This window comes from Lepidochelys kempii, chromosome 8 (genome assembly GCF_965140265.1).
Source record: "Lepidochelys kempii isolate rLepKem1 chromosome 8, rLepKem1.hap2, whole genome shotgun sequence".
NCBI lineage: Eukaryota > Metazoa > Chordata > Testudines > Cheloniidae > Lepidochelys > Lepidochelys kempii.
The window spans coordinates 53511765-53537946 of record NC_133263.1 but is presented as its reverse complement, the minus strand read 5'-3'; the positions used below and the strand labels follow the sequence as shown (position 1 = coordinate 53537946).

At 43.7% G+C, this 26182-nt stretch overlaps 1 protein-coding gene across 4 annotated transcripts; it reads left to right on the top strand.

The window, feature by feature from the left end:
• Window positions 1–371: 371 nt before the first annotated feature.
• Window positions 372–24879, top strand: STX6 (syntaxin 6). 4 transcript variants are annotated; one of them, XR_012160322.1, is made up of 9 exons: window positions 374–532; window positions 4777–4946; window positions 5635–5729; window positions 8921–8983; window positions 10992–11114; window positions 13710–13816; window positions 14572–14666; window positions 15242–15527; window positions 17363–17430. XR_012160322.1 is itself a non-coding variant. In XM_073356584.1 (8 exons), exons 1-8 carry the CDS (start codon window positions 498–500, stop codon window positions 16839–16841), a joined length of 771 nt encoding a protein of 256 aa, XP_073212685.1. In that variant the 5' UTR covers window positions 374–497; the 3' UTR covers window positions 16842–17354. The 4 variants fall into 4 exon arrangements, 2 of the variants coding, with proteins under 2 accessions (XP_073212685.1, XP_073212686.1); XR_012160323.1 differs by lacking the exon at window positions 8921–8983 and having other exon boundaries at window positions 372–532; XM_073356584.1 differs by lacking the exons at window positions 15242–15527; window positions 17363–17430 and adding an exon at window positions 16759–17354.
• Window positions 24880–26182: the final 1303 nt, after the last annotated feature.

The window sequence follows — 26182 nt, the reverse complement described above, 5'->3', positions numbered from 1 at the left end:
CTCCAGGAGCTGCCCTGGGGACGGGGCTTCAAAGGACACTTACGCCTCCCCTCAGCCTGAGGGCTCGAGGCGGCGGCGGCAGCAGCCCCCCGTCGTACAGGGCGGGGGGAAGTACCCGTCGCGTGATGCCCCTACCCCACTCTGGGGGGGAGGGGAAGGGGGGGAACGCGCTCTCCTGTGTCACGTGCCAGAGCACTGCCCCTCGCGCCCATTGCCCACTAAAGAACGCTCTCGCCTGTCACGTGACAGCGGAAGCCCCTCCTCGCAGAAACGGCGACAAGGCCACTGGGGCGCAAACCTCCGTCACGTGACGGTGGAGTGGGCGGGACCCCCGGAGGGGGGAGGGGATTGCGGCTCTCTGGGCTCGCCTCGGTCTTCTCATCTTTTCACACGGGGCGCGGGGTGGGGCGGGAGAGGAAGGCCGGAGCTTGCGCCGCCGCCGCGGCAGGGACTGTGACGCGCCTCCCCCGCCGCGGGCGGCGCTGGTGCAGCTGGCCATGTCCATGGAGGACCCCTTCTTTGTGGTGAAAGGGTGAGTGGGGGAGGGGCAGTGGAGGTGGGGGGCAGGGTAAATAGGGGGGCAGAGTTAATGTTGGGGGGTGAGTGGCGGTGGGGGACAGGGTTAATGAGGGGGTAACTGGCAGAGGCAGGGTTAAAGTTGAGGGGGTGGGGTGAGTGGATGTGGGGGCAGGGTTAAAGTTGAGGGGGTGGGGTGAGTGGAGGCGGGGGGCAGGGTTAATGTTGGGTGAGTGGCGGTGGGGGGCAGGGTTAATGTTGAGGGGGTGGGGTGAGTGGCGGTGGGGGGCAGGGTTAATGTTGAGGGGGTGGGGTGAGTGGATGTGGGGGCAGGGTTAAAGTTGAGGGGGTGGGGTGAGTGGTGGTGGGGGGCAGGGTTAAAGTTGAGGGGGTGGGGTGAGTGGCGGTGGGGGGCAGGGTTAATGTTGAGGGGGTGGGGTGAGTGGAGGTGGGGGGCAGGGTTAATGTTGGGTGAGTGGGGTAACTGGCAGAGGTAGGGTTAATGAGGGGGTGATTGGCAGGGAGTGGTGTGGGGGGACTAGTGGCAGGTTAGTAGAGAAGATGGGAGAGATCAGTGGAGGTGAATAGGAAGGGGGGGGCATAGGTTGCAGGACATGTGAGAATCTCTGGGGCAGAGGAATTCCCTTTTTTTTACCCCCCACTCCCATGGAATCTCCCACTACTCAGTCTTTCTATCCAAGGAGAAATGAACTCCTTGCAAGTGCTTCTGGCTCTACTTGCCTCAGGCTCTGCCCCAAGTGTGTATGTGGGATGTGTGATCACATTTCCAGCACCTGATTTGCTGCCATTGAGGTACAATGGACTATGCCATAGTCCACCAGGGGTTGTATGTACTTGAGTAAAATTGCCAATTAAAATAGGAGTAGCTAATGTTTGTGAAAGCTAGTCTACATTTCCCAAATATTTTTTCCAGGAGACAAGTGTTTGTGATGTCTTTTAGTCTAGGCTGAGCAATAGCGTATACCAGAAATGTTTAACATAGAGCAAATGTGTGGGGTCTGTCCAGACTAGCCTTTACAAACCTGTTACCTATCTTGAGTTAATAGGCAATCAGTTAAACTTAGGGTGGTAAAAAAATCTCCTACATACACAAACAATAGTGGCTAGAGAATGAGATGGGGTGGGGGGTGGAGTATTTCTTCACTGTAGAGTTAACTCAGGTGATCATTATTTGGGTGTGACCACTTGAGTTGGCCTAGCTCTAGTTAGAGCAGCAAAACTCTACAGTCCTGTGACCCTAGGCAGGCATTTTGAGGGGAAAACAGCTTTACACATTTTGGAACCCAGCCTACTGCTGAGAGAGAGGGGACTGGCTCATGAGTTGCCAGTTCATTGTGAGTGTATAGTATTCTCACAAGCATGGCATTGAAGCGTTTGCATGCATTTATTGTACCTATGGCTGGCCTTGCATAGAGAGAATATTTTGCTTGAGCTGGGTGAAGACTGATGGGTTGGGGGGGAAAATCCTCTATCCCAGTGGCTCTCAACCAGGAGTATACATACCTATGGAGGTGCACAGAGGTCTTCCAGGGGTACATCAATTCATTTAGATATTTGCCTAGTTTTACAACAGGCAACATAAAAAGCACTAATAAAATCAGTACAAACTAAAATTTCATATGACTTGTTGATACATCAGTGTATACTATACACTGAAATGTAAGTATATTTATATTCCAATTGACTTTTTTATAATTATGATCATGAGAAAGTAAGAGACTTTTTCGGTAATAGTGTGCTGTGACACTTGTATATTTAGGTCTGATTTTTGTAAGCAAATAGTTTTCAAGTGAGGTGAAACCTGAGGTACACAGGACAAATCAGACTCCCGAAAGGGGTACGGTAGTCTGGAAAGGTTGAGAGCCACTGTTCTATCCCAAGGAGACAAGTAGGCAGATGAAAGGAACAGGGTCTTTGAGTTCAGGAGATGTTAGAGGGATATAATTAGTATGATGTTAGTCGAGTGGGGCAGTGGCTCACTGGCTTCATGAATGCTGAGGGCCAAAGATCACAAATTGGGGATAATGTTCAAAAAATTGGAAAGAGGGAGATCAATATTTAGGGGGAGCTGCTGGCATAGGGCAATATTGTCTAAGAGCCATTGATGTGGCATGACTTGTATGTGGTTGCAAAGAGTTTGGGCTTGAGGAGGTTAAACAAGCTGAAAACTTGCACTGGAAAATTTTATCTTAAAGTCCTAACAAGCTGAACAGAGTTCAGGGATGGTTGAGAGTTACACAGGGAAGCAGAGGAAAAAACAGTTGTGAATATGGTAAGAGGTGGGGAGAGGGTAAGAGTTCACCAATGTGGAGCGTGAAAGTGAAACTTGCTTCAAGGATGAAATGGTGTTATGGGAGAGAAAACAAAATGCTCTGGGTTGGGAACTGGGCTATGTCCAGGCAAACTTTACAGAGTCTGTCTAGGAGTGTGGAGACTTTCTCCTGCTGTGTGGAAGGAGGAGATATAGCTTCTCGCATGCTGTCCCCTCAGATGACATTAATTCTGCTTTTGTCCTCTTCAAATTTAACTCTGAGGATAACTCAGCTCATCATCTTTAACTAGATTTTTCCTTTATGTGTAACTCTTCTCATCTATGAACATCCAGCCTTACTTGAAATTTCCACTTGTTGGTACTTTCCAAATATGTTTGGGTACAAAATAAAGAAACCCAAACTGCCATTAACAAAGTTTACTTATAACTGAGGGAAACAAACAAGTTGTACTGTATCCTTAGTCAAAGCTATTGTATTTAGTGCCTCAAAATATGCTAGGCCATTTGATAGGTGACAAATAAGGGGAGGAGGAGAAGGGATGTGCCTCTTACGCAGGGGTGGGCAAACTTTGTGGCCTGAGAGCCACATACGGGTATGGCAATTGTATGGTGGGCCATGAATGCTCACGAAATTGGGGGTGGGAGTGAGGGCTCCGGCTAGGGGTGCGGGCTCTGGGTTGGGGCCAGGGATGAGGGGTTGGGTTGCAGGCTGGGGCTGGAGCAGAGGGGTTCAGAGTATGGGAGGGGGCTCCAGGCTGGGGGATGGGGCATGGGAGGAGGTCAGGGTCCAGACTTCAGGCAGTGCTTACCTCAGGCAGCTATGCGGAGGCACGGTGCTGATAGCTCTGCAGTTCTAGGCCAATGGGAGCTGCAGAGCTGGCGCTTGGAGTGGGGGCAGTGTGTGGATACCCCTGGCTGTCCCTATATATAGGAGCCAGAGGGGGAACATGTCGCTGCTTCCAAGAGCCACGCAGACCCACTGCACTCATGGAAAGGGGCAAGCCCCTGACCCCACGCCCCGGCGGGAGCTTGAGGGCCGGATTAAAAGGTCTGACAAGCAGGACATGGCCCGCAGGTCGTAGTTTGCCCACCCCTGCTCTTATGACTGGTCATGCCTGTCATGTGCTGACTTCCCATTAATTTGAATGGATATTCCACAGGAATAAGGCTAGCAGTATTTGCTGGTAGATATTTGCTACTTGTTAAGTGATAGTCACAGTGCCATCAACAAAGTGTGCATTTCCACAATATAAGTTGAATGCACTTTTCCACAGAGCTTGCGGCAACAGCAAAGGCAGTTCAGTTTAGTAAAATAGCATATCTGAATGGTAATATTGAAATCACCAGGGCCACACTGAATACAATCCATGTAAAATCTCTAGGGGGACAATTGCTGCAATTCTTATGGCCTTTGTTGTGAGGTGAAATTATTGTAGTAGGGGAGAGCATACATATGCACTTGATACTAGTGTTACCTAGGCACGTCTCAGTCCTGGAATGAAAGATGCAATAGAAATGCAAAATGTAGGCTGGTTCCTCCAACCAGAGAAGATTATAGCCAATGTAACTACTAGGGCAATGCGTGAAGATTCTGTTGTATGGGAGCAATTGTCTGAAGGCTTGGGTCCCTTCAATAATTGGGATTGCTGTGACAGAATTTCATAATGTGGTCATTTCTACCACTATGGGAGGAGATGAGATGTTGACTGTTTCACATCCACTGTATGTGAAGAATCTTTCATTTTCAAAAGAAGGGAGGTTTGGAGGAAGAAGTTTTGGGGATTATTGATGCAGGCAGGTTTACAGTGAAAATTAGTGACAACAGCTCCCTGCTCAGGGTTTGTCTACATGGAGAAAAGACTGGCATAACTAATAGATTAGTCAATTTCCCCATTTGGACAAGCCTTTAGTCTTGACCAGAGAATACATGCTAATTATCCTTTACCTTCTCCCCTTCTCAATTGCAGGGAGGTACAAAAAGCGGTGAACACAGCTCAGGGGCTGTTCCAGAGATGGACGGAGCTCCTGCAAGATCCCTCCACAGCTACAAGAGAAGAAATTGACTGGACCACCAATGAGCTCAGGAATAACCTGCGGAGCATTGAGTGGGACCTGGAAGACTTGGATGAAACTATTAATATCCTTTCTATAGGGCTGCTTCAGTCCTTTGGATAAATCAGATATGGACCTACATAATAGCTAGCCAAGAGATCATTATGGCTCTTGAGTAGTTCAGTCTCAAATATGCATCACACTTGATATAAATTTCTCATTGGAGTTACTATTTGCATTAGACTTCACTATGTACAGTTTAGTTTAGACAACCAAGTCAGTTGTATCCCAACTTTACTCAAATTTCGAATAATAACTTAAAGTACTTTCAGGGAAAAGCATTCCTTATGTTTTCCTCCCCAATAAGATGCAGTTTAAAATTAAATGTTCTGTTTGCTAAAGCCCCTTCTGTTGGATACATTTATTTCATGCAATCAAGCTTATATTAGATTAGCATCCTCCCAAAATCATCATTCTCCTTCATTTTAAGTTCAAACTTCTGAAAGTGCTACACAGTACGGATCAGAGAACCCAAATAGTCGAGGGAGACTCTATGCTGATATGTGTCCTGTAGAATGCATTCTGACCACACTTTTTTCTTTTACGTGGTTGTGATAGGAACAGTCTATCTAGTACTTTACTAATCAAAGTTTTGGAAAGGTCCAGTTACACTTATGAATTGTAGCAGTTGGGGAGCCCTTTCCAGGCAGCCAGGATATCTAGATCTTCATAAATGCTGAATACCAGTTAAATTATTTCCTTGACTTATTTACGCATTGTTGAAGCAAATCCTCGGAAATTCAACCTTGATGCAACAGAGCTGGGTGTAAGAAAAGCCTTCATCACAAGCACACGGCAGGTGGTCAGGGTAAGGAGTTTGGCTGCTTGTTTGTGGAGGGGATTTTCAGTGATAGTGTGTAAAAGCCCATGGCCACTTCAAAGTACTGGAGATTAGTTTCCAGTGTCAGTCTAATATCAAACTGTTACCTGATTTCTCACTACCCTCATTTTCAGTATAATCCCTTTGATAAGGATTCCCAAGCTGTGGTCTGTGAAGCACTTGCTTGCAGTCTGCAAAGAGCTGGTTGGATTGTACTACTGGCTCTCCTCACTTCCAGCTGCTTCTACAAGTGTCCAGTTTCCTCTTTGCAATGAACAATCTGGAACCTATAGAAGCATCTAGAAATGAAGAATCAGCATAACTGCCTCTACTACAGTAAGAGGCAGAGAGGAAATGAGTCTAGCTTTGAATGCTGTTTTAATTGTGCTGTGCATAGTTGAAGTGCAAACTTTCAAAGATTCAAATCAAAATCAACTTTCACTGAACTGTTCAAAGGCAAGTCATGCTATTTACATGCCAGACCTCAATTTCCTACCCTCAGCTGTTCTGGTATTACTGCTGTTAAAGGTTACTAGTGTTTAGTTTAGTTGTGTGTGTGCGGGGAGGGCGTTCACCAATGTCTTAGCTCTTGCTTGGATTTTGGGCAGATGCACATCTGGAAAATTTTGACCTAAAATCACTTTCAGAAAGCTTTAAATACAGTAACTCCTCACTTAATGTTGTAGTTATATTCCTGAAAAATGCTACTTTAAGTGAAATGATGTTAAGTGAATCCAATTCCCCCATAAGAATTAATGTAAATAGTGGGGGTTGGGTTCCAGGGAAATTTTTTTTGCCAGACAAAAGACTATATTTTTGTGTGTGTGTGTATATGTGTGTTTAAAACACAGTGTAAGTTTTAAACAAATAAATAAATACTGTACACAGCAATGATGATTGTGAAGCTTGGTTGAGGTGGTGAAGTCAGAGGGTGGGATATTGCCCAGGGAATGCCTTACTGCTAAATGATGAACTAGCACTCGGCTGAGCCCTCAAGGGTTAACACGTTGTTAATGTAGCCTCACACTGTACAAGGCAGCACGAATGGAGGGAGGGGAGACAGCATGGCAGACAGAGACACACACCCTGTGTGTGAGAGAGAGGAGACATGCTGACCCCACTCTAAGTACACTGCCTGTTTAAGTAGGTCGATCAGCAAGTTGAGACAGCAGCTGCTGCCAGCGATCTCCCTCCGTCCTGAGTCCTGTCGTGTGTCCCCCCCAGCTCTGTGGAGATGGGGTAGAGGAGCAGAGGCAAGGGGGACACCCTGACATTAGCACACACACCTCTTGCACAGCATGCAGGAGGCTCTGGGGAGTAGCTCCAAGGCAGAGGGCAGGAGCAGCACATGGAAGTGCAGGGAGGGACAGCTGAACTGCCTGGCTATTGATAGCCTGCTGGGCAGCTGCTGCACAGGGAACTTAGGGGAGCTGATGTGGGGGCTGCGGGTCCACCCTGGTTCCAAGCCCCCACCAGCTAGCTCCAACTGGCTGCTTTTTCTGCAAGCAGTGGACAAAGCAGGCAGCTGCCAAACAACGACATTATAAGGGAGCACTGCACAACTTTAAACGAGCATGTTCTCTAACTGATCAGCAACGTAACAACGTTAACCGGGATGACATTAAGTGAGGAGTTACTGTAACTGAAAAAGTTAGAATGGAAATGCAGTCTTAACTATAATGGGAGCAGCAGTGATTACTATAAGTATGGAGAAAAGGTCAGCTGGGTTGAGCTGGGCCTGAATGAGTAGGATAGATTCATATGTGGTTGGGAGTGATTTTAACAACCACAAGGTAATTGAAGGAGAGGGGAAACTTCAGTGTTTGAGAGAGTATTAACATCTGATAAGTGAATGCTTGTTAAATTCTCTCAATTGGATTTAAGATTTTTTCCCCATTAGTTAATATTTTAATGCAAATCTTAATTTCTGCTGGTTCTGACAAGAGTCTTAGTTTATATTCATAGCAAGCCACTAAACTGTGTTCTTACTGGGAACAGAGTTCTTATCCTATTTGCAGTATTGTTATCTAGCTACAGTTCTTCCTGAAGTAGAAGCCTGCTTTCTAGGGAACTAATCCTGAAACTTCCTGATAAAGGTAATGGATCCATGCTTACATGGCTGCCTTTATATAGTCTGTTTTTTTTTTATCTTGAGTAAATCGGGTAAATTCACACTGTCCCCTCTTGTCCAGGCTGAAGTCTGACTAATGTGAAAATAACCCAGCTCAAGAACACCTCTAAACATAAATCACTAGCATGGTCTTATTTTTGAGCAATGCTTTTTATTTTTAATTCTTAGGCATTTTAATTTACATAGTTGACTCTAAAGCTTTAGTTAACATTTCTAACAGATTTACTAGAATGCTCCCTTGTGAAAAGTAATTCTTTGGGGAGGTCCCAGATTATTTAGGATATCTTATGTGGCTTTTATCAGTCACTGTCTGGAGCAAGAATGCACTGGGTATTCTGGTGATATCAGACATTTGTGCCAGCCTTGAGATTATCATCCACTTTAGTTATCATATTTGGCCACTACTTCACTTTTATATATTCATGGTAGTACGGGATCTCACTTTCAGTATAGACTGTTCTGAATGTAACTTCTAAGACTTCAAAGTAATCTGCTGTCAAAGTGGCTTTCATCTAAGGAGCTCAAAGTGCTCATTGGTTAAAGAAGACTTCCATGCACTTGTATAGTGACTTAAGAAAGAATGATACCCATTTTATAGAGGAGAAATTCAAACACAGAAAGTGGCTTGTCCAAAGTGGCAAGTCCTTCATGGGGGTGGGGGGGAAATGCCCGAGACCTAACTTCAAACAGCTAGAACACAGTCCTTCATGCACACCACTTAAGAGAGAATATTTTTTTCAATCAGCTACACAAATCAAACATCGTTACAGCAGTGGAGAATGGGGAGGAGCAAAACCAGTAGTAAATCACTAACATTTTCAAAATATTTTGCCAGAAGGGTTTCTAGTATTCATTAACATTTTCCTTAGCATTAGGGCAACTGTTAATTATAATATTAGTCTTCCTGGATTTTTAAAAGCACATGCCTGTAAGTAAAGGGCTTTTTGGTCCTCCATAAAACTTGCTATGTATGTTTAATTATGCCAATTTGCTAAAATAATGGCTATCATTTAAAATTTGATCATATACCTTTTACTTGAATAAACAGGAAATGAAGGATCAGATGTCAAACTCATCTGTGCAGGCACTGGCTGAGAGAAAAAACAGGAAGGTGAGAACCAATAGCAGACTGTTGGCTGAAGTGGACACAAGAATCTTTCGAGATGGTTGATAACTCCTTGTAGTTCAAGTATAGTAGCTGCTGACTTAAGCTACATGTTAGATGAAAGTACACTGACTTGCAAAGGGGCTCATGTACCTTAAGGTAGAGTACATTGGTATTAAACAAAATAAACGCCTGTTTAAACACCTTACTGCCAGCATGCATCTTGTTATCCTGTTTCCATCAGAAGTTTTGATTACAAAAAACAAAAAAACTAATATCTTTCTTAAACTGGAAGAGCATGCATTTTGCTGGCCTGTGATCTTTTTGTGGCTAGTAACCAGTGAGAACACTTATTCTTGCAGGCACAGTTTGCTCTGGTTACTTTCCAAACCTTTCACACAAGGTAGTAAGTTATTACTCAGTGGTTTTTGCCTCGGACTGCTTATACTCCATCCAGTCTTGCATTGCTCCTAGGAGGGAGGAGAATATCCCCATTTCTCAGAGGAGGAATCTGAGGCTGGAGAGGTTGTGACTTTTTTTTTTTTTAATTTCTCCGTCACCCCGCCATGCCCCCTGGTGAGTTTCTGATCTAGGACTGTAATTCTAGCATTCATGGCTTCTAATCCTATGTTTACCAATATCTATTTGACTATGTAAACATAGCAAAGCCTCATTATAGTAAGAGTCAGGAACGGGTTGAGGTAAAGGATGTGGTTATCAACTTTTACCTCCCCCTCCCGGCTCAGGTTACAGGCTCTCAGGTATCCCATCCCCAGTGAAACTCCCCTGCCACATTCCCAGGTCAACATTCCCCCCTCCCTGCTGCGTCACATCGTCTGGGCTTGTAATGTAAGTAGACATGACTTACACTAGCAGGAGAGAGTTACAAGTAATTGCAGAGTGACCTCCAGAGCTGCCTCTACTGAAGTGTCTGCATGCATCCATCACTTAATACAGTAGATACATTTCTGACTTTTCAGTAGATTCATCAGTGTCAAATGAATCAAATTTCCAAACAGGCTGGCGAGGAGAAGGCAGGCCTGATCCTTGATTATTATATGGTTAATGCAACTTCTTAGTCAACATTTAAAGTATAGTCATGACTCACTTATGTCCTCCCTTAAAGCTTTATTTAGACTTCTCCTTGCTTCATTTCCCTACTTCCCCTGTATCTGGATGTTGCCAGGAGTAATAATGCAGCTGAGATAGAACAGCATGACCCAATGCTAGCACTGGTAACGCCTGAAGGAAGCTACTGGATTCTGCAGTTTATTTTTGGAGTTCCTTTCTTCCCCCAACCCCTTTTCAGTCTAAAGGAAGTTATGACAGCAGTGACCAGTAGCAAGTCATTGCTGAGACATTAGTGTCATGCTGTGAGTGAGTTCTGAATGCTGCCTTTTTAGAAAAAGTTGTTTGACAATCTGGAATATACGTATAAGGTTGCAAGTTCACTTAACACTCATACCATGTTAAATAACACAAGGATTGCCACCCCTGGACCAGAAAGTCCTAGCCAAAACTAATTTCTTAGTCACTGGAAAGAACCAGCAATGTACTCAACCTTTTTGGGGACAGTGTTTATTCCTTGTTGGGTTATTGCTTGTCTTCTGTTTTCCCCCCCTCCCTGACCTTCTGTTCCATGCTCACACTTTATCTGCCACCTGTTAACCTTCTTTCAGGGCCTGGTCCTCTTCTCTCTCCTCACCAAGTGGGTCCAGCTGTTCTCACTGCACTGTTCTTCATATTTGTTCCTTCTCTTCAGCTGCCCAACTGCAGCAGTCACAGAACCTTCTGACCAGCATTCCATCCATTCTCCTGTTAAAGGGCCAGCAACTACAGCTGGAATATAGATGGAAGGAAAGTGACCTGCTGTATATACTCTGAGTTGGGTAACATGGGGTACTACTTAATATTCTTTCGTGCTTCCACTTGGAACTTGGTTTTAGGGGTGAGGTGACATGACCATATATTGGAGTGTCTTACTGATTAAATTCTCCTGTGTGTATGTATACAGGCACTGCTGGGAGAAAGTGGAGGTCAGAGTTGGAGCTCTGGATCCGATAAATATCGCGGTTTGGATCGTGAGCTGCAGTTAGCCAATTCACACTTCATTGAGGAGCAGCAGGCTCAGCAGCAGGTATAGTATTTCCTGCATATAGTGCATGTGGATCCCTTGCTAACAGGCATGTAAGGAGATGGTGGTACTGGCAGGAATAGCCAAAAGTCTTCAAACATCCAGCATACATTGAGCCATCTTCTGTGCTCAATACAATGAGGGCCCATTTGTTTTCAATATTGTTTGCCTACGTACCTGTTGTAGGCACCTAAATATTGACTGTTGTGCTTAAGGTGGTTTTGGTGTGTAAGTTTTGGGACACAAACCTTAAAGTTTAGGGCTTGGATGTATAGGTCTGTGTAGAAGACAACTAAAAGGTATAGCCCATCTGGAAGCTGCCACATGCTGATGAAATCCTTTGTGAAGCATAGAACCATAAGGGGATAGGGAGAATACCTGATTCTGCCAGATTCCTCCATTCCAGTTCAAAAAATGACTCTGCTTTTACACATATCTTGAATAAAGGTTCGTGTAGGGCTGATGCAATAAATACTCCCCTTGATATTGCTGCATTGACTTTTCTTCATCTCTCAAAGAAGAAACATGCATTTATTCCTAACTGGACCCTTCACTGTAAAATCCGTGCACCAAATTATAGTGCTGACTTGTATTAAATTGATCTGTAATGAACTCCGATCTTAGCCTCTCTCTCCTTTTGATGTCTGCTTGTAGCTTCTATTGCACTAAGACTTTTTGTGTGGGGGGGGGGGGAAGAGAAGATGGATTTTCCATTTTCCCCTAAAGACAGCTTGGCTTAGACTTATTCTGATCACCTGTAGGAAGAAGACTTGAGATCAGAGATCCTCCACTGAGACTGACTATAGATGCTGAGAATTCACACACAGGCATGGACAATTTCAGCTTTTCCCATAAGAGCAGGTGCCACTGAACTGAAATGTTTTTTGAGTTAGTGAGGCCCCATCCCCTTCAGAATTTGTACTATGTTCATCACCTTATCTGAGCGCTGTGATTTAGTGTATTAAAGATTAGGACCAGAACCTTGAATTAGCTGAGGAGCCAGTGTGGGATACAAACCACTAGTATTATAGGCTCTGCCTGCTTAAGATAGTCTAATCAAGATGGATGTAACAGCATACAACATCTCTAAGGTGATGTAATGGTTACAGCTAAGTAAAATAAAATAAGCTAGCTCTATGGACTATTGTCTTCTTCTTTGTGCTTTTGACAATACATTTGATTTAATAGAAAATCAATCATTAGCACTGCTAGAAACCATTGTAGGGTAGCTTACTTTGACTGCTGCAAGCTCATTTGGAGAATTGTCTGGACAGTGCTCAAGTTTATATGTGGTTGTCCACCCAAGCATAGGTTCTTAGAAGAAATAAAGTGAGATATTGGTAACATTCTCCACAAAGTATCTCCTAACAAACAAATTTTTCACTCTTTAAGTGATTGAATAATCCCAACTAATACTGACCTTGTAAAGGGCAGCTGATAGCTAGATCCTTAGAGTGTGTTTGTGCAGCAAAGGCAAATGGTATAGTCTCACTGAACAACTGTTTCTTTAGTGGATTCAAAGCAGAGGTGGCAATTCCCTAGGAAAAATTAGTTTAGGACAGGGTGCTGGTAAATGCTGGCTTAAGTGTCCAGGAAGTTCAGCAACCATAGAGCAAATTTTTTCATACTGGGGATACATCCATTCAAAACAGGAATATCCACAACATCAAAGTTGGTCTGCTGCTACAGAATGCTGCATGACTTAATGGACCTGGACAGGTAGTCTGCAGCTCCATGCTTCTGATTGCTCAGTGCTTCAAGCCTGCCACTCTGCATTCTTGTCATTTTCATATCATCTGTTTTCAGCTTGTCATTTCTGTTTTCAATATTACATAGCTTCCTTGAGAAAATACCAAATCAAAATGTATACAGCCATTCCAGTGTTCAGTAGCATAATTACATTATTAATCACAACAATTTAACTTATTTATAAAGCCCTAAATCTGCCTTAAGTAACCACACCTTGAATATGTAAGTTTTTAATAGAAAATGCCTTAAACTGGAACTAACTAATGTTTTACTAATGTAAAACACACCTTTGGTAAATACCTTGTCATCCCTGATTCAGTCATATCCGATCATTTTAGTGGCTAGTTTTGTACTTGTGCTGACTCTGCAATGCGATCTGGATTCTGTTCCATCATATTCATCATCCGAATTGCAACTAAGTTCTGGTCTCTTCCACCCATTAAAGGTAATGGGATTGCACAAATATCACATCAGGCCTGCAGTAGCTTACAGAACTGTTCTACTGGTGATATGCAAGATGGCAAGAACCCATCTTGATTCTAAGCCCGCATTGAATTTGCAAGGCTGATAGGGAACAATTCCATTTTACTTGTCAAGTGAACACTTGATAAGGAGTTACTGGGACAAATGCAGAACCCCATCATGCTGCTTTGACAGTAATTCTTCAAGGTTGACCAACACTAAGTATTCCTCTGAATTACAGGACTAGTCACTAGAAGTTCAAGCCTATTTCTAAACTCTACTTGTCCAAATTGGCAAGGCAACAGGCATGTGTCAAAGCATTGGGCTCTGAACCAGTTGCAACTGGGTTGAATTTTAATTGCTTGTTTCCCTTCTCTCTGGCACCAGTTGATCGTGGAGCAGCAGGATGAGCAATTGGAGCTGGTCTCTGGCAGCATTGGGGTGCTGAAGAACATGAGCCAACGCATTGGTGGGGAGCTGGAGGAACAAGCAGTGTGAGTGCTGAGAAACAACCCCAAGCTGTAGGAGTTCTCAGGAATAAGACATGGGGAAGGGCTGGTGAGAACACTAAAATGTAACTATTGGTGTTCCTGTGACGAGAAAGGACAAGAGCTGTATATCATTGGCTGACTGTGGCTTTGGAATGATCTTGCCAGCCCAGTTAGTGACACAGAGGAGATCCCAAATTCTTGACAGTGATGAAACAGCTCCAGACAGGTTTTAGTAACTTTCCTACAGCATTTAAAACCAAAATGGAAGGCTACTTAACAGTCATTCCAAATCACATTCCCTCATGATACATAATTTACATTAAGCACTACACGTAAGCGACAAAGCTTTTAACAGTGTGACATTTTGGACTTTAAATGGTTTTAAGCCTAAACATGTTTTGCTAATTTTGGATCAAGTGTTTATCAGCTACTACTCACCTTGCAGAGATCACCAGAGCCAGCTTATATACTGACTTCACACATCAGGGAAAGCACGTAGAAAATTAGTCCAAATGAGTTCTCATTTACCACCAGAGTAAAACTGCTGGTTGAGCAAATTTTTTCTTTGACACTATCAAATAAGATCCTAAAATGTGTTTTTGTACTTTGCCTGGGGATTGGGTTATTTTTTGTAGGTGTGTGACAGTCTTGTGTGTGCGTGTAGTGAAGTCCTTGAGATACATCACTAACTAATCAGTACACTGGATAAGTTGCTTAGGTTGTTTACCTGACACAGGTCCCCTCTTCTTTGTCCCCAGGATGTTGGATGACTTCTCTCATGAGTTAGACAACACTCAGTCACGGCTCGATAATGTTATGAAGAAGCTTGCAAAAGTGTCCCACATGACCAGTGGTAGGTGGCAGAAAATGGGATCCGACTTCTAAACCAGGGAATGAAAGCTACATTAGTCTGAGGTCTGGAATGTGCTGTGTTGTCTCCTGGAGCTGGGACTAGTGTCTAGTAGTTTCTCTTAAATAGTATGTTTTTTGAGAGTATGGCAAGACAGGAAGCAGTTCATTGTATAAATAGGGAAAGATACTCTTATGCTACTTGAGCGTAGAGCCTGGCAATTTATAGTTCATGCTGGGACTGTCCTTTTTTTAGCCTATTCATCAGCCTTTTTTCACCTGCAGATTTTTTTTTCTATTTATGCAACCTGCGTGGTGAGAGAATGTACCTTGGGACTGCAATTGTAATAGCTTTTGCATCATTCCACTTTCAGTTTTACTGTAGGTTCCTGCAAGCTTGGGGGATGCTTAAGCATGAAGCAAGCTAGAGAACTTCAGTTAAACCCCACGTGAGCAGGTGGCTTTTTCTTGCTGTAAAGTCCAAGCAGTAGCTGCCCACAATGTACTCCTAGTGTGGAGTTTGGCTTTATGGAGTTTTTTTTGTGAATGAAACAAAACCCAGTTTTATCTTCACTCCAGGCTTGGAAACCACACCCAGCCACAAGAATGCTAGTGTCTGCCATCACCCAAAGGCTGTGCATAGTAAAACTCAAAGGTGCCAAAGCAAATAGCTTAATTCTGGAGCGTGTGAGAGGAGGGAGAGATTATTGAAGGTTTCTAGTATTTTATTGGATTGGTTGCCAAAAAACACCTCAAATCTACCAATGTCACCTCAGCACTCATATGTGTCTTGAATGCCTGAAGCCAATGGTGAGCTCATGCATCCAGCTGGTGAGATTCTCACCTGAGAACTGAAAGACTTCAGGTTAGTTTCTCTAAAATGCAACAGGAAATGAATAAGAAATACTCTAAATCTTATTGTGGAATTCATGCTCCAACTCTTTCCCTGTACCTCGATGTTTAGAATAAAGACTCCAAGAACAAACTTAGTTTAACTCTTAGCTTTACACTGTAACAGTGTCAGATGAAAAGCTCCTTGCCAGCAGTAGGAGGAAAGATGGTGTCTGGTCAGGCGTAACCTCCAAGGGGGGAAAAAGAAAAAAAAAAAAAAAAAAAAGCACTACTTGAACCCTGAGAGGGGGTCCCAGAGCTGACAGGATGCCAAGGGTAATAAAAACAGGAAGTATGATTGATTGTGTAGGCTGCCTTCTGACTTCCAGGAAGTGTCACTCCCCAGAGTCGTTTTCATTTATAAACACTGTGTGTGCGCTTTGTAATAGTCTACCTAAATGTATTATCTTCTCTTTCATGGTTGCTTCATGTATTTCTGGAAGCAGTAGGTATATTCCATGAGTCAGATAGAAGAAAAGTACTGTTAGTGTCAGTTGCCCAGTTATCTGACTGCTACATTGGGGATCCATTGAACACCACCACCTGGTAACCTAGCAGAATTGATGTTCTGTGGGTCACTGTCCACAGGCAGTAAGCATCACAGAATCACATGGTGGGAAGTGCTTTCTGCCATATACAAACTGCATCTGAAATCAAACTGTTGGATTAATGCAGCATTTGGGTTAGTCCTGCTGGTGAATATTTAGCAGTACAGACAGCTGGCAAACCACTCACTTTGGTGTGTGTCCCCCCCAGACACTGGTTTAATGATCAGAAAATAAACTTCAGTTTCCTTCAATTGTTAAAGACTGACATTTTTAGAAAAGATGGCTTGTGACAGAGTTTCTATTAGTACCTGCATCCTAAACGAAGGATCCAGCGCTGGCAAAGTTGGGGCCTGTGGGTCTCCATTAATGCAGCTTTGCTAACTGTAACAATAATGGAAGTTTATGGTGTGAGCATGGTTAGATGAGTGATACAAACAGCTCTGTCTACAGCTTCCACCATTGCTACTACTTGTGGAACTGCACTAGGGGTGAAGTATGGGCCTAGCTTTGCCAACGCAGATATAGCCTGCGGGGAGCACCAACAGGGAGGTGACCATCTTTCCTTCATCCTTTAAAAGTGCATTGCATAACACAGACTTCTTTCCAGAGCTTTGACAAATTCTGCTTCTAAAACTCCACCCTTCTCCCTCCATTAAGCTGCAGCTCTAGTGTCAACTGTGTGGTCACCATCCAGATCCCCTCAGGATCTTGCTGAAGCCCCCAACAAAGAAGGAAGTTAGGACCAGATGTTTTTAAGGCCAGGGGGTAGGTGAAAATAGAGAAACCAAGGTAGTCTTGACACCTTTTAAAGGAGATTTAACTTCTTTCTACGGAGTGTTACTTTAAAGGTCAGTCTCGCCTTCCTACTGGTAGCCATTCTTTTGCTGAAATTTCCAGCGTCCAAAAAGCCCTTAGGTGGTGGTGAGGGGAGCTTTTGTGCAAAATCTTCAAGAAGCAATGCAGGGCATAATGTGTGTATATGGTGCAAAGTGATCAAAGGGTGGGAGCTGTGCTGAACAACATATGGCTGGTGCACCTTCACTTCCAGTTGTAATACTGCTGAGATGACATCTGGCTCTTGGGATTCTCCTAATGAGAGTCTGGGTGAATTGTTCCATATGTAGATCTAGTTTAAAGGGCTTCCATCAAACTTTCCTTTCTTTCTGGCTTAAATTATGTCCTCAATAGTGCAATGGAGGAAGCTTTCTTCCTCTTCCCCTCCCCATGGACGTAGAAAACTAATGTTTCCTTTTTCTTCCAGATCGACGGCAGTGGTGTGCAATCATCATTCTCTTTGTTATCTTACTGGTGGTGCTTATCCTGTTTTTTGTGCTGTGATGAACTAACCTCCCTTGGACTCGTTCCCCCCGCCTCAAAAAAAAAAAAAATGGGGAAATGAAACTTAGTTACTGTTTCCCTCCACTCTGAGATTCCTGTCATGAAAACTTACATCTGGACCTTACTGTTCTCTTCTGTGGACTAACACTTATGGCATGACTCTTGCAACTACTTCGTCCGATTCTAAGCCTCATCAGCTTGCCTGAGGGGAAAATGGAGGATGGATGTGATCCCAAATTCTTCTGTACCTGGGACATACTGCTGTGTGGACAACAGGCCCGCTTCTCCCTCACCGTCCCATATGGAGTGGCCTAGAAGGGAAAAGGCAATTCAGAAGGAGTTTACCACTGTTAATATTTCCATCCATTACAGGTGTGAACCATATGAAGCCTGGAAACATCCGAAGCTGCCACATATTCCCCTTTCCCTTGTTAAATGCCCCTCTTGTCAGATTTAGACATAGAATAATAGTTCCTTGGGACAGTATTTCATTGACTACTGGAAGCTGATCACCAGCCAACAGTGCAGCACTTCCAAGCGAATAAAAGTTGGTCACTAGGAAGGAAAGGCAGCAGCGGAGGAGTAGTGTTGATGTCAGTAAATGCATTACTTTATACTCTGGCTATCTTCACTCCAGTGCAAAGCTATAGAAGACAGATGTGCGGAGATAAAGATTGCTTTTAAGAGTGCAGACACATTCTACTTTTGAAAATACTAAGTGTTAGGAGAAGCAAGGTCTTGGACCCTATGGGATTAATAGAAGGGGAGATATGGCTCATAACTGCTGACATGAAATCTAATGTGGACTTGAGTCTGTACCTAACAAGTGGGGACTGTTGCAGACAGGCTACTGGCACTGTGCTCGACTGGTCTCCTAACAGCATATTGATTTGACTCTACACAGTTAAGTAAGTAGCTGGAACATGTTAGAAAGAATCATGAGCAAAGCAGACTTCCAGGACATCTCAGCAGAATCTTACATACTGTCTATTCGTGAACCTTGAAAAGACTGAGCTGCCCTGCCTGAGGCAGCTGCCGTTAACTGCAGCGCTTTAACTTCTTTTACTGCAAGCCAAAAGCTGACTGACAGACTTTAGGCTGAGGGTGAACTTTTTCGAAAACTCTTCAAATCTCGATTATACAAGCCTCAAGCCCGCTGAGTGATGTGCAACTGAATGACTGCCTCTGTGTAACTGCTGTTACTGTTTGGCAAGTGATTTGTCAACTTTTAAAACACAATATTTTGATAAATAAACTTCAAAGATATTTAATATTAATGATATGGGCCATATTCTCTCCTTGGATATGTCACAGCCATTGACTAATTAATTTATACATGCACAGGGTAGAATATGGCCCAGAGCGTGTACCCTAAATGCTTACTAACGCACCTAAAAATAGGGGGAGTCTTAATTTTTCCTGAGCCAGTATTTTTTAAAAATGTTAAGCACCTGTTGGGACAAGCAAAAAGCCAGAAAATGCAAAGTTAAGGGAGAGACTCCAGGTCATTATTATTTCCCCAACCCTTATGCTGCCTTTGAATTGCCTGGCACTCCAGTTTTGTTTTACAAGATTGTTATTTAACCTAGTTTTGTCACAGTGAATTGGAAATTAGGTTTAACGAGTCACTGTTTTATTTAAAAGTGTTGCTAAAAGCTATCAGTACCAAAACTTGGCCTAGAAGGGCTTAACCTGGCAACACAGGTGTGGGGACAAATAAATCCAAATAACTATACTGCAAAACTAATCAAAGAAAAATTGGAAAGGGGAGGAGGGGGACTTCTTAAATTGCTGCTCCTGCCCTTCTGACTCCGATTAATTTAGAAAAGTTTAATGCAACCAGGCTTTTCTTTCAAAAAGAATTGCCCTTGTCAAGGCCAAAAATTGGGAGTTAATTAGTGCCCATGCACAGCAAATCTTGATAGCTAAAACTGCATGCTGCTCAAATATAATCCCATTCAGTGGGTTCCTTCCTCAGGATACCCTTGAAAGTGAGATTTCAGTTTTAATGAGATATTTCTTTGTTAAACACAGAAGTAGACTTTAATTCTAACTAAACTTGCTGTTGCGTGGCAATATTCTGGCTCTCAGACTAAATTACAATAACCCACCTATGTCAAGAAAATTGAATTTGTATACAGAATACTTAAGTTGTAACATGGAAAGTAAGCATGTACTATATGCCTTCTAACTCCTGCAGGATTAGGGATAACTGCCCCTAACTTTTGGATGACAGGCTGTCACCCTTCAATGGGACATGCGTTTGCTTAATGTGCCCTTTATCTTTATTTTGGGGAGCATTTACCAAACAGGCCTTCTATATTTAAAAAAAAAAATCTTGCAGATCACCTTTAACTGGGGATTTGTCTATACTAGCACGTTAATACAGATTAGGGTAGATTGCAAATTTAAAGCACAATAGCTGTTTCTGAGTAACTCCATGGGTCGACCCTTATTCTGGAACAAGAATGCCTTGTTGCTGTTTAGCTTAACCCACTTGGAAACTAGACAAGCCCTGAAACATTCCTTGATTTAATTTGTCAGAAATAAGTTAAATTTATCATTGGTGTGTTAAATACATGCTTTGCTTCCTTTAGGATCTGTTATACTCTTGCTGTGCATATTGGAAGCTAAGTAGACTTTATCCATTATAATCGCACTTGCATTTAATATTTCTTCCAGAGTAACTTTTCAGTTGGAGATCCAGGAAGCTAACTATGTAACTCCCATTAGGTTTAATAGGAATCTGTGTGGACCTGACCCTGTATCTTTCCATACTTGGCACTTCAGTGTTGCTGTTACAAAGGGGATTTGGGTATGTGCACCCATTGCTGCTGTGTCTTGTCACTGGAGAATATACTAACCTGTTTGTTTTATATTTGGAACAGCATCCTGTGAAATGACTAACTTTAGACACATCAGAAAACTTGAGCCTAGATAGAAAAACCAGAGGAGACATTTTCAGTAGGGGAAGGAAGACTTTCCACTTCTAATTCTATTTAACTTCCTGACACTGTAATTTCAGTGTAGGGCTCAGTGCTAGTTGTTCATTGTAGAATGTGGGAAAAGAGAGATCTTTTCACTGGTAGTTGCACACTCTGTTCCCCATTTAAATTACAATATGCTCTCTTGTGTGTTCTCCAAGAATTCTTAATTAAATGAGTTGTACAGAACTGCTCCTACACGTAAAGAAATTTTAGACTATAACATGTTACCAGAAGCCTATTAAACTGCTGTGCTTAAGTATGTCTGTCTAGATGGTGCTGCTAGTTAGCAAATTCAGTGGCTTTAGTCCTATTCTGCCTTGCTCCTTTTGCCTTTTCATTTAATTGTCATAAATAATGGACTGTGGGTTAAATGATGGGTTTTTTGATAATCCTTTGTTAGAAGTGTAAATATATATAGAGAGAGAGAGAGAGAGAGAGTCTGCTATAACATGACATTTGAAAGTAGAGACTGCATCTGCAAACATATTCCAGACTGGTGCACTGTACGCAGCATTAATCAAAATGCAGCACCTTTTGAACTCTGAGAAAGATCCCTGTACAGAATCTGGACCAAATTACCAATGTGATGTTTTCATCTTGGTGTGTCGAGCCTGGGCAGTTGGAACATTTATAGGGGCCACACGGAGCTGTAATGAAGAGGTTGCCGGTAGCTGTCTGTAGAGTTTGACGTCTTAATGCTGTAGTGGAGCTAGGTGGCCTCTGAGGAAGCTCTTTGACTATCCCTTATGGTTAAGCACTGTGAAAGATCTGTTTATACTTGAGCACTGTGGAATCGAAAATGGCTAGCTGTGGCTTATTTTCATACTGTAAAAGCTGCTGTTCTTCCTCCATTTCGGAGAGCTGTTAAAACTGTCGGTTGTGTTGTAATTGACTGTCTAGTTCCTCTTTGAGGAAAGTTCATCTCCAATTTTATATTTGGGACAGACACATTTCATTGTGTTGTGCTCCACATGGTAAGAGAGGTGGCTACTGTGCTCTGAGTCTTACTCTTCACACCTGGATTTCCATTCTGCAATCTGAGCAGGGAGTTCTTATGCTTGGTTGAATTGTGGTGGCTCTTTGGTGTTAGCTGGTGACGATTTGGGAAACCACGCACATGGTAGTCCTTGCTAAGTATCACCATATTGTAACCTTGTAAACACTGTCAAGGGAGATGTGGTCAATCACTGCTGTAACTGAAATCTGTTCTTCTGCTATTTTCCTTTCTTCAGGTTAGTGGCAGGCTACCAAAAATTTTATTTTAGTAATGCTGTTTATAAGGGGAGCCACTTACTGCATTCTCTTATGGGCAGGGGAGGATAGATTGTACTTCCCGTGACCCTACTAGCCCCTCCTGTCCCTCCCTCCATACAGGTTTTTAAAGGAACTACTCTATCATCTGGGACCCAGTAGCCCATGAGTGCAATGAGTTAAATGCAGATTTGTACTCTGCTATATGCATCCCAGCCTAAGTGGACTCGGGAGGTGTATAGTACAGTACTTGCACTGTACAAATGGGAGTAGAAGCCCGGTGAGCAGTGTTGCAGTTGGTTGGTAATGAGATGGTGGATGAGTTTCCCTTTCCCTATTTTCCCTCCTCCATGACCATACTTCAGTTCCATGTAAGCTTGTTCCAAGGTGGCTTCTGCCTTGTCATTCATTATTGAGAGAGCAGTCTCACATGTGCTAAGAGAACCACAGTCCACTGACTGTCCAGCAGCATTAGATGTTTATGCTATTATTTAAATGTTAACTTTCATTAAAATCTCTGTTTGCAGACATGCTTTGAGAACGGCTGCCTTAATGCACTAGTTTACTGTGGTGGGGTTGCAGCTTATTTTATACAGAGGATAACAGCATGGTGGCGGGGCCTGTTGCAGCGTACAGCCCCATAACTTTAAAGGAACTCTGCTCCTCTTTATTTCAGGATTAGCAGATCTTCCATGTTTACTATAGAAAGATCTTTGCACAAAGCTGAAACTTTTTTAACCCGCAGGGTGAAGTTAAAGTGGTAGTGAGATGGCTTAAACTGTCTCTCACTACAGTTCAGGTTTCAAGCATGTCTCGCTAACAGTTTCCAGCAAAAAGCGGGAAGGCAAGGCTTGATTTTTTCTGATGTAAAGGCAAAAAATGGTTTGGGGTAGGGGGCACTTTGTAGCTGTCTTTCTGATTCACTCCAAAGGAGCAATACAAGAGTACAAATACTACCCCGTTGGTGAAGAAACCCTAGTCTAGGCACATGGGGGTGATGGATTATTTCAGCCCTAGAAATAGTTTTGTTAAAAGTGTCAATTTGGATTGAAGACTGTTGTAACTCAAAGGCTTCTACCACAACTCTGCTAGGCCTTGTGCCAAATTAAGGCGTATAGTAAAACATTGATTCAGCTCCTACATTCTTGTGTGTGTTAAGTAGGAATAGACTGATGGAGGCTTGACTATGGCAGTCAAGGGCCTAGTGCTATCCCCAGAAGAGTCTTTGAGCCAAAGTATTTGAGTGACTTCAAAATATTGATAGACAAGCCACCTGTCATGTAGAGGAGGTTGAAATTACTATCCGCTTTCTCTTTCCCCTCCAGTAGGAGGCAAAACCTAACCTAACCTATCCTTCATCCCCATGATTACCCTGGAATCATGGTACAGTAAAAGCCCTACAGCATAGAGTAGGCAGGCCTGGCAAGTACATTTCAGGGGGGGCTAGGTATACCAATCATGATGCTGCAGGACCAAATGTTTGGATTATTCCACAGCACTATGGAAAAACTCAGCTTTATATCCACCTTCTTGTCAACTTTTCCTCCCTTGGTATTCACCCTTTTTTGTCAACTGTTGAGAATAGGCCACTTCCACCTTAATTGAAGTAGCGCATTAGCACTGACCCCCCCCCCCCCCCCCCCGGGTAAGGCAACTCCCATCTTTTCATGTGCTGTGTATTTATACCTGCCTACTGTATTTTCCACTCCATGCATCTGATGAAGTGGGTTTTAGCCCACAAAAGCTTATGCCCAAATCAATGTGTTATTTTCTAAGGTGCCACAAGGATTCCTCATTGTTTTTGCTGATACAGACTAACACGGCTGCCACTCTGAAACTCATCTCCCACAGTGCAAGTCCATTCCTCTAACATGCTTGGTGGACTAAGTTGGGAATCCCTTCTTACTGCTTCATGCCCCCTCCCAGGCTCAGATACAGCTGGTGCAGTGCAGTACACATGACAACAAACAGTCAGCTGCGCAGCCATTGCTTGTTTTTGCTAACAGTCATTCATCCAAACCACTGTTCCATTGTTTCAGTATTTAAATGCACCAGGGATCTCTAACAGTGCTGTCCTGTGCTAATGCTGCAACATGAAGCCGCTGCTTGTTCCATTTGGATGCACGGGCTGCTCTCCATGGTGATGCTCATAAGGACAGTGCATCTGGGGGGATTTTGTGAAAAGCTCTGACTTACCACAATGCAAAACTTTCCTTTACTCTTTCCCTCTTCCTGTCCTCAGCGTGGCAGCGAACGTTGCAGTAATCGATTACCCACCCTCTGCTGCTATTCCATTGAGTGTTTTAGATGACAGTAGAACTGCTACTCTGATCTGGGAGCAACACAGGCATGAGTGGAAAACACAGCTATGGAATATTTGCCTGGTGTTGAAGTGATTGTGTTGTGAACTCTGGTGTGTTGACTGTTGCTATGGGTTTCTGCACCAGAAAATCCTGACTCAAGTTCCTAGTAGCCACCCATGAGATATGGAGCAAAGGGACAGCTAGGTGATGGAAGGGGAGATAAGGGTTTGGCTACGCAAAAACCGGAATCTGTTTTAGGGTGAAGTTATGAACTGATCTTCAGTGGGGAGTGAATTTGGTGGTTAATTATGTAGAAAAGTTATTTAAATAGATACAATCAGGGAAAAAGCAGTTTTCCCCTTATGTTCTAGAAGCCAGTTACCACCAAGGAACATAAGGGTCAAGACTCAAGGGGACTGCAGTGGAGTGGGAGGCAAAGCTAGGCCTGGAAAACTTACAGTTGTCTCTTCTGGTGATTCTTTACCCAGGTGTATACGTGTTTTAGCACTCATGAGCCACATGCTGTGTTGCTGCAGCACAGGAAAGCAGCTGGTCTGTGCCTGGGTGGGAGAGCCTGCTGTCTGTTTCCCCTGAAATATTCGGTGAGGATCGACAGCAGTTCATTCCTGTAGAGTACAGTGTGATTAAGCCATAGCAACTGTTCCCACGAAACAAAATGTGATAAGTCACAGCTTAGTAGGAGCTGTGGGAGAGTAAGGACTCTGGGCAATAGTGTAAAGCCTGTGAGAAACATTTTAAATAATGAGCTGCAGTAGCCATCTAAGGAAAGGGTGTTACTCTGAAATATCAACAACTGTTTACTTCTGCTGTTGGAATCATGTTACGGTTGTGCAAAGAGTCTTCATCCTTCTACAGTATTAAAGTGGAGATTCACTGAACACCTGTCTCATCTATTTTTTCCCCCATCGGTTTGGGTGAATGGTTTGGCAGTGTAGGCCACCCCACAAACCAACCCCAAAGGGGAAATGATTGGCAAGCACACACAGCATTGTTGGTATATTATCTTGCCCCGTGTAGAGCACAGGAGTTGCTTTCATCTGTGCCCTTTCTGGGTAAGGGGTATTGAAATCCCTGACTGTAATTGACACAGCCTGCAATGATGAAAAGTTTAAGAAGCCAATACCGCCCCTGTGATTCACAGTAGATGGAGAAGTCGCTGAGCACAGACATTGAAGTAGATGAACACCAGCCATAGGATGTGTGCCCTCATACTGAGAACTTTCCCCAAGACAGCCTGTCTGCTCTTCACCAGTTTTCACCACAAGCCTTACTTCACGAAAGCCAGACACCTGAAAACAGTGCATCTATTTTACCAATCACAGTAATTCCTCTCAATGGCAGCTAATCAGCCCCAAGAAGCAATTAGACAAAGTTGAGCCTATACTGGCATGGCCAGCTGAGTCAGCCAGCAAGGTCCTGCTAATGGATGCAAGATCAGGTGCCTCAGCCATGTTCTTATTAGTGAGTGGCCATGAATTAAGCAGCAGGAGCCAAAGAGCAGGGCCACTGCTTGCCCTTTCCCTGTGCTGCTGCCAAACCACAGAGACAGAAACCAAGGGTAGGTCTACACTGCACTAAAGACACCCCCAGCTGGTCTGTGGCAGCTGGCCCAGGCTCAGACTACAGGGCTATAAAATTGCAGTGTACACATCTGGGCTGGAGTCAAGGTTCTGGGACCTTCCCAGAGCCCAGGTTCCAGCCTGAGTCAGCTGACACGGTCAGCTGTGGGTGTTTTAATACAGTGTAGACATAACCCAACTGTCTGCCACAGCCCTACATTTGGCAAATGCCCTTTTGCCACCTAATTTCCCCCACACACACACGCGTCAAGGATGTGGGAGCGCCATTCCTGGGGCTGAGCTCCCTTCACCTTCCAGATCCCCAGTGCTTGAGCACTGCTCCAGTCTGCCATTGTAGCTACATCAGCAGTGAAGAGTTGGGACTGCCATAGCCGGGAACTGGAGTAACCAGCAAAACAAAGGCATCTCTTGCTTCATTTACATGGGTACTGAGGATGGAATGTGGTTCCCTGAGACCCCTGTAGGCCTAGGATTTCCAGCTAGTGAATGCGAGAGCTGTCACCACACTTTCCCTGTCCCTGTTTGCTGGGCAAGCTGTTCCCACTGATTATTTGGACCAAGTAGGCAGGAGCTTGTATAAAATGGCCCTGTCACAGCAAGT

Bases quoted from the DNA above. Each gene is read 5' to 3' on its own strand.
- STX6 (XM_073356584.1), top strand. From the start codon at position 498: ATGTCCATGGAGGACCCCTTCTTTGTGGTGAAAGG. The intron at 8,984-10,991 runs GTGAGAACCAAT...GTATGTATACAG, and splicing joins CTGAGAGAAAAAACAGGAAG to GCACTGCTGGGAGAAAGTGG. The intron at 13,817-14,571 runs GTGAGTGCTGAG...CTTTGTCCCCAG, and splicing joins GAGCTGGAGGAACAAGCAGT to GATGTTGGATGACTTCTCTC.